Source organism: Cydia amplana, chromosome Z (assembly GCF_948474715.1).
Source record: "Cydia amplana chromosome Z, ilCydAmpl1.1, whole genome shotgun sequence".
NCBI classification, from domain to species: Eukaryota; Metazoa; Arthropoda; class Insecta; order Lepidoptera; family Tortricidae; genus Cydia; species Cydia amplana.
The window spans coordinates 32,683,329-32,698,496 of record NC_086096.1 but is presented as its reverse complement, the minus strand read 5'-3'; the positions used below and the strand labels follow the sequence as shown (position 1 = coordinate 32,698,496).

The following is a 15,168-nucleotide window of genomic DNA, read 5'->3' as shown; positions in this document are numbered from 1 at the left end:
GTCATTGGTTACTAAACACGAGTTGTAAAACATAAAAAGTGCATTAAAGCCGAATGCCTCGCGTCGGCGTGGCGGCGGCGTCGGCGCGCCCGATGCGAGAAGGATTTTGTCGCCCCGGCCGCGTCCGCTGTGACCGATCGTTGTCCAATCGTTATTATTGGTAACTCTGACAATTTATTCAACTAAGCGCGGTATTGTACTTAATTGTATAAACAAACATTTTAAATTTAGAGCACACTCACTCTACCTACTTTCGAAGTATGACAGATACTCGTACCTATTTAGTAAGAAAATAAATATATTGTTTAAATAAGAGGTAAAGTTTATGTTCCCAAAATAACTAGGTAGGTATCAAGTTTTGTGATTGTTTTTAGGTGTATTTAAATTAACGAAAGAGCTAAAAGAACTTCCTCAGTTTAGTGTTTCAAGATTTTGTAAGTACCTAATGGAATAGATTAATGCATATCTGATGAACTGCCCTATTTGGAGTTAGTTACTAAGGAAATGCATATTGGAGTGCCTGGTTTGCGCCGGTATCAAAATGCATGCACATTGCACACCCCATTAGCGCTTGCGTACCTACCTAGGTATAAGTAGATGAAACTTTCTTTTATTTACTTTTACCTATTATCTAAACCGCTCCATGTAATATTAGCATCGTTACAGTTCCTCATTAAATTTAATTCGGTTGAGCCCCGTACTAATTAGTCAGTAGATGTACAAATATAATGACTCGTTACCAGAATATGTTAAAATGCATTTTTTGTATTGTTCAAGTAGCGAAACAACAGGTGGACGTTGATAAACGGTCACCGCGGCTCTTAGCATAAACAACGCATTCATTTGCGGAAACATTAAAAACGTTTAAAACAACGTTAATGCCATTAGACACATTCAATAATTGACTGCCCCTTCCAGATAACTCGAAGAGCACACGACGAAAAATTCGTATTCTGAGAGCCTTCAGTGATAAATTCAAAAAAATGCTCTTCGATCGTCGTAAAAGTGAATTAACAAATTTAGATAAGGCTTTACAAATGTTTGAGTTTCGATCGCATTACCCGTCGACGATTTAATAGACAAGCCGATAAAGCCGAGGCGTTAAATAAATTAAATAATAAAACGTATAATGGGCCCGATAAATACAACCCGTTCGTACCTCGCTCTCGAGATAAGTAAGCCCTTATAAAACGGACCAAATTAATCCCGGCTGAAAGGGCACTCCGCGTCACAAGGGAAAAAAAAAACTGACGTCATAATCAGCTTTTTGTCAAATGTCAAGCTACGATTGCTTTTTAAAATTTTAAATAGCTCCCCGAAATTCCAAATATCCGCACCATACTGGGCGACGTACAGTCACGCGCAGTCGGTGCCGCCGGCGCGGGGTTCATAACGAAAGTCCAACTCGTAAGTTGTCTTAAGCGAGGACACCCCAGCTATTATTTTCTTTACAATATACGTTATCTCATGAATTTACCTCCCAATTACTGACTTTAACATCCGCTGGCAGCAATTAAACGTCTCATGCAACTGTAAATACAAAACTTCTCGCCATCGTAATTTAAAAACCCACTTACCAAGAATGTGAAAAATACAACGTTTAGAGCAATTAGCGCTCATACAACTCCCGCTGACAATTTAACTAATTAATCTATGGTTAATACTAGGGTCTACGGCCCGTCGGTCCCAATAACTATTGTGTCAGTTACACGTTTAAAATAAGTGGAAGATTTCGGTTATTCAAGAATGCCTACGTATCTCGTTTACCTTGACATTACATTCCGGCATAGGTGTTATGTTATCGCACTCATTGTCCGAGCAGAATTTATTGCGGGAGTGTGGTTATAATTTGACTTTAAGGGTCATAATCAGTAGGCACACCTTAAGTTTGTAAAATTAATATTATAACTTAGTTTTGTCATCGGCTGTACTTGTTTATCCTCGGCCACCGCCCGTTACTTGAAATATCAAACCTAACCTCAAATGCACGTCAGCACTTCGCTAAGCAGCTTAACCTACCCCGTCGCTTGAGTTACAAAACTAAACCTTATGCTTCTACAAATTAATTTCAAATCAGCGCATGACTTCGAATGGTGACTTTTAGCATAATCGTAAAGGCGAGATGAAGGTAACGATTCTTTCATCGCTTTATGTTGATAACATCAAAACTTTTTATTGTGACAATAAATAGATATCATTGATATAAATAGGGCCAGTTTGGATCCCCTTATAATACTATTCGCGGCTTTACGTCGCGTTTGACAGGAGATGCGAGGTGTGAAATCGAGTCCGGTTTAAAATAAGTAGGTAGGCATAAAAGTTGTCTCGAGATTTCTCGGGGAGCTTTTTTTTCGTTGAGGATTATTTCCAGTTTGTTTAGTTGGACTAATGTTAAAAATGTCGCCCGAATAAGCCGTTAATTTAATCCTAAACCGTATGGGAAACATTGACTTAATATACCTAGCTCTTATTTAAAACATTATTTTATAGAAGCATACAATTTTTTTAATTAGTTCAATGTCCATATTTAAGTTTTAGCAGGTACCACCTACATGAATTAACTTTAATTGATAGGAACAAATTTATCATGTACCTATTACGAACACCTATTATAAATATGAATTATAAGTCATAATCATAAATTACACAAAAATGGCGTCTTTAAACAGAAAATTAGCATTATTTATTTCCAATTGATAATGGGTGCCTAAGAGGATGTTATTCCAATTATGTATACTTATTGCCAACTTCAGTGGAAATGTCCATTCGCTTCGAAGTATCGGAAAATGCATAATTTTTCATCCGATTTCACATCGATTTATATCAAAACATTCCGTAGCGCTGTGTCCTTTGACGACTGTTTACTTTTCATTGCGCACATTTATTTCCATGAGACCAGTTAAATATATGCACAGTTAAGTATTATATAAATGCGTAAATTTTTTTTATTTGAACAATGTATTAAATATGTTCTTATTGTCAGAGATCGGACAAATTTGCGTCATTGCTCGCAATAATGTGGACGTGACTCCAAAATTGATTAAACAATTAATTATTTAATTAATTTGTTACCTGAGGTTTAATTATTTATTCCTAATCAATAAATAACACAAAGATTTCTTATAATGTAAAGTTATTAAAAAAAAAATCAGTATGTTTTCCAAATTTTCTGAAGGTACTCATTTTTTTATATCAAAAATATATTTAAGTGCTATTTATTGACTAGGGAACAAAATTAAATCTCAGGTAAAAAATTGTATGATTAATTATTTAATAAAATTCCTAGTCATGTCCACATTATTGTGAGCAATGACTCCAATCTGTCCGATCTCTGCTTATTGTCTATCAAACTTGACTGAGACTAAACGAAACTTGGCATAAAATTAGTTTATTAAATTGTATTTTCAAAAACTTTGGGTAGTTACAATGAGAATTGTCCCATTGTAACTACCCAAAGTTTTTGAAAATACAATTTAATAAACTGCTACCATTGGGTAGCAATGACATTATAACAAAAAGTAGGTTATGTTCTTTTTAGAGGACTGGTTTTGGACTTATTATTATATCGTTAAACATAAACATCAACCTATAACACATTCAAAACATAGCTGCAGCCTCCGGTGACGGTAGAGGTGGGTAAATTTTCAGATTCTGTCAATTTACCCCATTTCACACACAAGCGCACTTCACGCACACTACCTCACTTTACTGGGACAGGTCACTGACCCATCAAGTTTTTTTTAAGATAGCGTTTTGAGTTTAGTGGCCTCCTTTTAGGAAAAGCGTTCCATTGAAAGAAGAAAGAGAAACAATACATTTCTTGAACAAATTGATTGCACAAAGTGAGCTCTAAATCGAAAACGTCATATATCGTCCCCTTAAGTAGTTTTACTGATTTATTTTTACTTATAATATCACCCATGCCGCATTGTAGTTTAGCAGAATATTAATGAATAAATAATGTCATATTCATCAATCATCATATAATTTTACCTATAGGTATCTTTAATTTTATTTTTCTTTATTTTATTTTACAGCGTTTTGGCGCCCCTAGCTGTAATGCTGTAGAATTATATCTGAATAAAAATCTCATCATGTAGGTACTTAATAATAAGTAGTACTAATTAACTGAACGACTTGGCTATGATGAATGAATAACGAAATCAACCAAAATATGCGTCGCATTTTTTATATAGGCCACAATTACCTATCGTAACTTTTACGACCGTTAAATGGGACGATCACCAGACCGAAAAACAACGGCGGGTATATCTATAGAGCTCTAGGCAAGGTAAAACAAATACAAAATAAACGCAATTAAAAATGATGTGGGAGAAGGGGTACTCAAATGAATCGAGGATTGGCAAGGCAAGTATTCCCACCGCATGCCGACCACAAGCGAGCATTCGTTTCAGACAATCCACCATAGTGTTACGTCGCGAGATCCGAAATACGTACTATAGCGACGTACGTAGGCGAAGAAGACGCGAACTCAAGCGGTGCGGCGCGGAAGAAACAATGCTTTGATACCTATAGAAGAGTGTCCTACGTGAGCTATCTCTTTGTGCTCGCGCCGGTTCGCGTTCGTGATTAGAGCGCTTATTTACGTGTATAATTATAGGTAATATAATACTTGAAGTCACCGGGCCCGTTCGCAATGCCCGGCGACCGTGTGGATCTAATAACCCCGTATACGGCGGTTCACTGGAGGCAAAGGTTCGGTGAGCGATGGGAGCGTGCGCCCGCGCCGCGATCACACGTTCGCCATTACTTATAGATCAATTAATTTCTTGCATCGTCGCTCTCACTCGCAGCTGTGATTAGGCGAATTGTATAAACGGCAACACGATTACCTACCAGAACTAGTAGCTGCCGGGTTAGGTTTATACGCAATTTAATTAAACCTATTAAATGCAATTGTTTTTTTTTTCTCGTTTCGTAATATGAAAGTTTACATCGACGATATGAATATGAAAGGTTACGAACTAGGTACAAGCCGTCCAAATAATGACAAAATTTATAAATAGCATTGCTACTGTCCATTAAAACTAGATTTGCCGCGGTCCGAAATTAGTTGTCCGTTTTGTCAAAAGATTACCCACGCCGAATTACTTTTATGGTGTTCGTTTTGTATAAAGGTAATGTACCTACTTAGTGCACAGGTGTGTATAAATAGATTGAGTTATGTATAATAAATGTGAGGAGTAGTACCTAGCAAAAATAATAGATAAGTCGCCACCGAGCTACATATAATCTCGATTCAAATGTATCAGCTCATGAATAACGCGTACATATTTTATATTCCTACATAAATATCCCACTTCATAAATATTATACATGTAATGTAATGTAATAACAGGATACAAATCAGTACCTAAGTACCTTCTACGCGTGCATAGAATAAATATAAAGTATAGGTATACTCCAGACAGTACGGCCTCCTTGAGCACCTCGTCATATAGTAAAGTTCCTTTCTCTTTCTAACAGGAATCAACCTCGGCCCAGCCACAATTAAAATGTAATTAGATCAACCCACGCCCACAACTAATTACTTACCACCGATCAACTAAGAATGTCCTTAGCTATCTGTGCGTTTAGCTATTTCATACGTAGGTTTTGTATAATAGGAAGGTGAGTACGGTCGAGTTCACAAACATTTTTACAAGCCAACGTTCCAAAAATATATCTACACCACCTTATTTTCAGTGTTAGACTCGCAGAGACAAGTAAATTGCTCGACTGGCGGGGGCACTACCGTGCCCCCAGATAAATATAGTTTTGGACCGTTGGCCTTTAAAGATATTTGTGAACTGGACTGTAAGTACAATGCCAAGCATGACTTTGATTAGTATAGGTACATATATATTTGATGAAGAGGATGGGAATGAATAATACGAGTACACCCAGCCGTCAAAATTGCAGAACTGCTACGGCCTTTGAACATTATAGAACAAAGCAAGATATGTATTTAACTAAATGTTAACGATAATAACAACAAAAATAATACTATAAAAATCCTACAAGCAAGAAATAATACCCGAAAGAAAAGTTTGCATAACAATAACAAAATATTTTTTTAGTTACGTTTGTTATGTACGTACCTACTTCTAACACAAAAAATTAGACTTGTAAAATATATGTAGGCTGGGTTACCTGTTACAAAATCGGTTTTAGGACAACTCGGTCGGATCGGTTTGAGCAAACGTTTAGTTCTTTATATAAAATATGTTATATATAATGAGTTCGGCTAATTACAGTGAAACCTGGTTAAGTGGGACCTGGATAAGTGAGAAACCTCTATAGCTGGGACTCATGGTGCGGTCCCGACACTTTAGCACTGAATTACCTCTGTTAGTGAGATAAAACGAACCTCTATAACTGGGATTAGTTGTTGTGATTTTATAGTCACATTTACCTCTATAATTGAGACAGAGAGTGTATTTTACCTCTTTTACTGAGACTATATTATAAGATTACATTTTCCTAAATTTTTTTTTAGAATTTTATAGGAGTTGACCTCTGCATCTGAGATAACGTCAATCTATGACCTCTCTAACTTGGACTTTATTGATCAATTTCCGTATTTTTACTAACTCTTAGTCTATCCACAAATTCCGCATTTGCTTAATTGTGTCTAAACGACTTCAAGTTTCATTTAGTTACTTTATGTAGTTAAAACTATCGAAACTAAAGCTGAAATCTTTATAAGTAACACGAATAAACAAATTTTCACTCAATAGAAATATTTAATTGAAAAAAATCTATCCTTTGGAGAATCATTCAAAATAAATTCAAATAAATATTTAAACAGACTTAAAAAATATTTAGGGACAAGGATTATTTTTCCTTATTTATTTTTAAAGATAATTACAAAATACCTTATTAACCACCTCTATAACTGAAATATATCCTCTATTCTTACCTCTATTAATGGGACCCTCTGTAAATGAGACAGAAATTTATTTGTACCTGGCTAACTGGGTAACCTGGGTAAGTGGAATACCTCTTTAAGTGAGACAAATCTGCTCGTCCCTTGAAGTCTCACTTATCCAGGTTTCACTGTATATTATTCAGTTACATGCGTGCATATTATTTTTAACTAACTTCAAACTTCTAAAAGGTATCCAATCCGTTTTTAGGGTTCCGTACCCAAAGGGTAAAAACGGGACCCTATTACTAAGACTCCGCTGTCCGTCCGTCCGTCCGTCCGTCCGTCTGTCACCAGGCTGTATCTCACGAACCGTGATAGCTAGACAGTTGAAATTTTCACAGATGATGTATTTCTGTTGCCGCTATAACAACAAATACTAAAAACAGAATAAAATAAAGATTTAAGTGGGGCTCCCATACAACAAACGTGATTTTTGACGGAAGTTAAGCAACGTCGGGCGGGGTCAGTACTTGGATGGGTGACCGTTTTTAGGGTTCCGTACCCAAAGGGTAAAAACGGGACCCTATTACTAAGACTCCGCTGTCCGTCCGTCCGTCCGTCCGTCTGTCACCAGGCTGTATCTCACGAACCGTGATAGCTAGACAGTTGAAATTTTCACAGATGATGTATTTCTGTTGGCGCTATAACAACAATTACTAAAAACCGAATAAAATAAAGATTTAAGTGGGGCTCCCATACAACAAATGTGATTTTTGACCGAAGTTAAGCAACGTCGGGCGGGGTCAGCACTTGAATGGGTGACCGTTTTTTTGCTTGTTTTGCTCTATTTTTTGTTGATGGCGCGGAACCTTCCGTGCGCGAGTCCGACTCGCACTTGGCCGGTTTTTTTGCTTGTTTTTTGCTTGTTTTGCTCTATTTTTTGTTGATGATGCGGAACCCTCCGTGCGCGAGTCCGACTCGCACTTGGCCGGTTTTTTGTATGTGTGTCTGCCTCAAAATTTCGTTATTTGCCCTTCTATCACTCTTGTATATTAAAGCGAAATTATATTTTTGGTTTTTGCGTTAGACTCTCAGATTTGATTTGAGTATATAGGCATTTGACGCAAATACCATTAGAAACTAAATTTTCAACGGCAGTTTTTGGAAGAGGCAAATCAATCCAGCACTTCGTAGAATGGAGCGAAAGTAGTGCATTTATATTTCTTAATCTTCTTCCTAAGTAGAAGAAAAAGAAGAAGATATTTCTATGAAAGATTCAAGATAAAAAATCAACAGAGTACTACTCGTTATACTCGTAGTAGCTACCAATATTTACATAGAGATCTTTTCGTCAAAGTCTAACAAACAATGGGCTGATGTTGGGTAATGAAAATATTCACAGAACAATTCAGAAATCTAAACGTGTTTGTATAATATATTCCATAAACATGGAGAAATAAAACAAGCTCAGGCTTTATTGCACTAGAGTGGATATTCAATCAACAGATTACATTATGCAAATCGGCTAGGAGGCTTGTCCTTTACGTAGACAGTCGCACAGACGGCCGCCACGTACCTATTATTTTAATTACAAGTAATTGAGTCACGGTCATACACATGTAAACGCATTCACCTGTCCTTTAACATGGCATGTAAAATATATTTACTTTAAACAATTGATTGAAACAATTTTATGTAAGCAAACAATTAATTGATCTGGTAAACAGATAACCAAAGAATGATAGAATTACTTACCTAGTGTTAATTTAGATTTTTGAACAATTCCAGATCATAGTTCGTCCATGCGGTTTGAAACATTCTGTTTTAGCCGCTCAACCTTTTCAATACCGAAAACAAACATACTAGCTATATGTATTTCACAGTTTTTCGGACCCGCGCTTTTGCTAAAGCATCTTCACGCTCTGTAGGTAGTAATCGATACGGCGGCCGCTATTCGCTCCACGACCGACAATCTGAGAATCGGTAAACCTATTCATAACTTTTCGGATTTAAGAGAACTCTCCTTTGTGTACCTACTCAAACCTAATGAAAATAGTAACAAAAAAAATAAATCAATAAACTAAGTTTTCCAAGCCAAGTCGACTCCGAGTAAGATTTGTAAATATTTGAAGATATTTAACAAATAATGTACGGTCGATATATTGTTTTCATTATTAATGTAAGATAATTTAATATTAATTAATAACGTGCTTATGTGCTTTAGTTGGTTTGGTTTAGTTGGTCTATACATAAGTTGTGGTGGCAGGTAGTAATATTTTATTAGTAGCCTGAAAAACTTTGGTTTATACACAATATCTACAAAAGTTTTCCATTTATTTACTTCGTAATATTTGATAATGAAAACTACGTATGTAATAAATCAGATAGTTGTTAGGACAATTATCAACTCTGGTAATAACATTATCTGCGCGTTGCGACCGTTAAAATCCCCTGATGTTTGGATTACGGTATGAGATGACAGCTGCCGTTACATTTTTTAACTAACGATAAATTGTTTAATATTTCCCCCGCACTCATTCTTGCAGCTCTAATCATAAAACAACACAAAGTGAAATGTAAAGTTGTCCCAATAGCTGGTAGGGTACGTACTTACATGTACACATGGGTGGCAAACCACAACCGCCGCCACACTCGGCTGAGCTAATTCCTTACACATTACTCTTAATCCTTCGTCAAACCAACAATCTTGGACACAGATATTAAATATATGTACCTACTTACTTTTAAATTAAAATAAAATAAACATTAGGAAAATCTCGACTTGAGCAGCGGCATTTCAAGAATTTAATCAATCAGTACGATAGTTCTCATGACAAATATTTATTTTAAACAGCCTAATTAGTGATTTAAAAATAAAAAAGCGTTTTGGTTTAGATATCGAAAAATCACAAATTGCCAATATTTCAAGCTATTTTATAGATTAAATCAGCGGTCGGCAACCTTTTAGCAGCCAAGGGCCACATAGTAGTTTACGAAGTTGACGCGGGCCGCACGCGAAATTTGATAGAAAAAAAATTGAGAGAGGCTATGTCAGGGACACAGCCGCAATGGTTTACGTGAAATTTGGGTGTGGATTAGTGTTGAGTCGCTCACTCGTGAGGCACCTCATTTGTACCACTCATTTTGTTAATTTGTCGCAGTACTTCGTACCGCAAAAATGTCTTACTTCACTCCTCTATTCATTTTACTCATTTACTCGCGCGCATCACAAACACCTCTTGCCACACAAATCATTCACACACTTCAAATTTCAAAAAAACTCTTATCCGTTCAAATTCACTCGCGAGTCTCGCGATCGTCAAAACTCACAAATCACCTCAAAAATCCTTTCAAAATGAAACAATGAATTAGAAATACCCAAAGAGGGAGTGAGACCGACACGCGACGTACTTCAATATAGCTTCGCGTCACCACCGAAAATACGTTAACAATTAAACACGAAAGACAACAAGCGTAAGCGCTGCAAGCTTTCATACATCTTAAAAAAATTGTCGCTGTTGGAATTAACGGAATAGTTGACGCTGAAAATATGCTAGTACCTCACCTCATTTGAAGTAAGACATTGTAACACCTCATTTTAGAAAATGAGGTACTCATACAAACTCATTCTAAATTGATGTCCTACCCATCACTAGTGTGGATGTCTAAAGCAAAAGCCGAAGGCCGAGCTCCATGTAGGGCCGAAGGCCCGAAGCGTCCAGGCTGTCAGCGCTTAAACACAGAACAATAATATGTCTAAATGCAAAGGCCGAAGGCCCGAAGCGTCCAGGATGTCAGTGCTTAAGTCGTAGTAGTAGTCGCTCGGTAGGGTGCCCAGAATGCCATCTTTATCAGAGTAGGCTTAACCTTTAAAATCGTATCAAAAACGCGAGCGTAGCGAGCGCGAAAATTTTTTGATAGAAAAAAAATTGAGAGAGGCTATGTCAGGGACACAGTCGCAATGGTTTACGTGAAATTTTGGTGTGGATGTCTAATGCAAAAGCCGAAGGCCGAGCTCCATGTAGGGCCGAAGGCCCGAAGCGTCCAGGCTGTCAGCGCTTAAACACAGAACAATAGTATAAGTGTCTAAATGCAAAGGCCGAAGGCCCGAAGCGTCCAGGATGTCAGTGCTTAAACACAGAACAACAGTATTTAATGTAGGTTAATGTGTGTGCTGTGAGTCCTAAAGCACTCAATGAGTTTAGGCACTCCAGAGGGTATGTTGTGACGTTGCCTTCATCCAAGACAGTGTTAATGGATTTAGATATATACTGCCTGTTCACCTTCGATTTCCGTCAATATCCGCGCATGTGTAGGTAAGTACAGACGTACTTCAGTACAGATGCGGCCCGCGGGCCGCTGGTTGCCGACCGCTGGATTAAATAATCTATTAGATAAGAAAGAAGTAAACCAAAGAAATCATATTAACTATCAGAAAAACAATCTGTGGAATGGCGAAAGTGTAAGAATTAGTGGAAAGTGTAGGCTTGTTTGTTTGCCGCTTCCAGCGTACGAGCACGGCGGAGCCTCGCGGAGGGAAGTGAGGCGGTAACCGCAGGAAGCCCCGCAAGCCCCACGGCTTCGCGACCAGTTTCTTATACTTAATATCGACCAAATAAATCATGTTTTATTTTCACGAAACGCATACTTTAAAGACAGAACGTATACAAATATGATTATTCTAAAATATTACCTCTTATTTTATACGAGCCCTAAAAAGGACGAATGGAAAAACTAAGAGGCACGATATGGAAAAAAATAAAATAATTACATAGGTACAGAAGGGAAACAAAACAAATTTTTCAATAGTTAATATCTTCCATTAGGCATATTGATATTATTACCATAAACTTAAAACTCATGCAATAAAATGAAATATAGCGACACATTAATTTTTTTAAACTAAGTCTCATTGGTTGCAGGCGTGAAGGATGACTCGGACGACATTTCAAGCAAGAGTTGCGGCGGGGACTCGTCGAGCCTGGCCAAGAAGCAGCGCAAGGCGCGCACGGCCTTCACCGACCACCAGCTGCAGACCCTCGAGAAGTCGTTCGAGCGGCAGAAGTACCTCAGCGTGCAGGACCGCATGGAGCTGGCCGCCAAGCTGGGGCTCACCGACACCCAGGTCAAAACGTGGTACCAAAACCGACGGTGAGTTTCGCCACTCCAAAATTACCTTCTACCCTATTACTAGGCTTCATTCTATCATAAAGTCCCATATCAGTTCTGTCCCGAGTAAGTACCTGGCTTATAATTAGAATTACTTACTATTCGTTATTCCGCTGCGTTATACCTATCGCTCATTAATAAAACCGTACCGTGAGGTTACACAGCTACTCATACTCGGCAATGTGGAGTGATTATGAACTAATACTTATTGAATGACAACCTATCGTCAGGAAAAGTAGGTAAGCGCTTTACATGACAATCGTGGAAAAGCTGCTTACCACTGTTGCTTAGCTAACTCTCTTAGTGTCTAATGGAATTAAAATGTGTTGTGACGTGGTAGATTTCAATATGTATGTTCCATAGGAATTATTTCTCAACTAAAACATATATTTTTAATCATTCGATTACTATCACAACAAAACACGCAGTAAATTAGGTATACAATACCCACTATAAAATTCACTAACCGCAATAGATCTCAAAAATATTGTTAATTTACTTGAAAATAGGATTAATTTTACGATTGCGTGATGATTGCTATTGTTCGGTGTACTTACATGGTTCTCAATTTGAATTGTTTGCATGGTTAGAAAAGAATTACGTTGAAATATATTAATAAATTAAAATACTGTCATTACGTGCACATTAAACTATTACAGATGAATTAACAAATTATAATTAGTACTTCAAAACAAAACGTGTTTACCAGTTGTACAATATCATAGCATGTATTAGGTAAGTACGTCTAAAAATATGTATAAGAGTGAATGTAGCATAGATAAGTATATCGCATCGGTATGACAGGATAATCGTGCCAACTGTGTGTGCGCAGCCGTTTTAGGCAAATTTCGTGAGCAAGGCATTAAAATCCGAGTTGTGTTTCCCGACAGTGGCAATCAAGGGTTTGAGCCGTGTATTAGCTTCTACAGCGGTGGCGAGTCCGCCGGGCGGCGCGGCGGACGCTCCCGACTCGTGAGAGAGTCGGCACCACAAAGCGGCGCTGAGTCAGCAGTCTCAGCACAACGGACGGACTATCGCTACTGGCGAACTATTTACTATGTCAATGTAACTTAAATAACCTCACTCTGCTTTGCGAATTTTACAGTGACACTTTGGACATACGAGTACATTGCCAATATTTCTTTTTTACTTTTGAAATGAAATGAATTTTTTTACAATGAAAATGTAAAATTTTTGTCCGATTTCGTTGAATAATACATATTCGGTTAATAAAACGGTCTCTGTATCTACTTTATTTTTCGCAGTAAATATCCATTAGCTTTTGTAGGTATACCAAATTTTACATGTTATTATAAAACTAATTAAAAACTATGAAACACACTTAACGATAACTATTTAGGACAGTCTATATTTACATTCGTAATTATGCTTCGAAAAAAATAGGAGCAGGCGTTTCGGCGGCAACTGTACCTGGCGGCCGTTTCAAAAACAAACGTTTAATAATTAGGCCTTTGCGGGCGCCGACACCACCTTCCGGACAAAAGCTTCGGTAGCTAAAAAATAAACTACACTAATTTTCTATTGCTTTATACCAATCTCTATCGGATGATGTTAGATGGAAGATATATTGTTTATTAATCTTCTGTGAGCCTTGCTACTACTTTACGTTCATGTAGATAATGCTTTATGAACTGGTTTCAATTTTCGTAAACGGGCATTTTTGTTTTTAAGTTGTCCCCTACACTTTTTTTGCAAATTTGGGATTTTTTATGTTATTTCTACTCAGAATCACGAGCTCTTTCTATCCTAATAGGAGAAAAAAAGTGGTGTCCCACTGCTGGGCAAAGGCGTTTTCTCTTTAAATGGGTTATGGTACAAAGTGGTATTGAATAAGCTCTATCTTTCCCAGGCATATCAGAAGTTTTATTATTAGAAATTTAATGTTCTCGACTTTTCCATAAGCAGAATTTATTTAATGAGTGTAGAGATGTGAGCATTAACTAGGATATTGTGGTCAGGTACATAAGCTACACAGCGCCTGAGCACACGGACGAGTTTTCCAGGATATCACATCGTCATCCGTTTTCAGAACTAATTTGTGTGAGTGAAATTGATTTAAAGTGGAAGATTTAACAGACAATAGACGGGCCCTTCCCTCCCGCCGGTGGCGTCGCGCACGGCGGTCCGTCACAGCGTAGTCCCAACACTTTTTGCCACACTTTTTGTTGGTTTCTATAATTTCGGTAAAGCTAATGTTTGGTCTTCGATTTTTCGGTTCGTGAAAGGGTGTGAAATCGGGCTTAATTGAAGAATTTAATGGCTTTTGTGCGCGGTCATTTTTTTACGTTTTTACAACGTAGGTACCTTCATGTTTACCTACATATTGAATTTGATTACAGAATGTAGTTAATGGAAAAAAAAGCGGCCAAGTGCGAGTCGGACTCGCCCATGAAGGGTTCCGTATTTAGGCGATTTATGACGTATTAAAAAAAACTACTTGCTAGATCTCGTTCAAACCAATTTTCGGTGGAAGTTTACATGGTAATGTACATCATATATTTTTTTTTGTTTTATCATTCTCTTATTTTAGAAGTTACAGGGGGGGGGGGACACATTTTACCACTTTGGAAGTGTCTCTCGCGCAAACTATTCAGTTTAGAAAAAAATGATATTAGAAACCACAATATCATTTTTGAAGACCTATCCATAGATACCCCACACGTATGGGTTTGATGAAAAAAAAAATTTTGAGTTTCAGTTCGAAGTATGGGGAACCCCAAAAATGTATTGTTTTTTTTCTATTTTTGTGTGAAAATCTTAATGCGGTTCACAGAATACATCTACTTACCAAGTTTCAACAGTATAGTTCTTATAGTTTCGGAGAAAAGTGGCTGTAACATACGGACGGACAGACAGACGGACAGACGGACAGACGGACAGACGGACAGACAGACAGACATGACGAATCTATAAGGGTTCCGTTTTTTGCCATTTGGCTACGGAACCCTAAAAAAGAATACGAGCAAATTTTTGGTGCATAGTGGAAATAAATAAAAAAATTGAAAAGTTGCTTACACTAATGATAGTAATTACGTATAATAAGGTATATAACATTTCCATCAAGACTCTTTTGGTTGGGCATACATAATTAAAAAAAATTAAAAAAA

The 15,168-nt window shown here is 37.3% G+C and overlaps 1 protein-coding gene across 1 annotated transcript in view; it reads left to right on the top strand.

The window, feature by feature from the left end:
* LOC134661115 (homeobox protein B-H1-like) overlaps positions 1-15,168 on the top strand; it is a 28,882-nt gene that overhangs the window by 4,146 nt on the left and 9,568 nt on the right. The window contains exon 2 of the mRNA XM_063517064.1: positions 11,794-12,022. Within this exon, the coding sequence (XP_063373134.1) occupies positions 11,794-12,022 (229 nt within the window). The remainder of the gene's footprint in view (positions 1-11,793; positions 12,023-15,168) is intronic.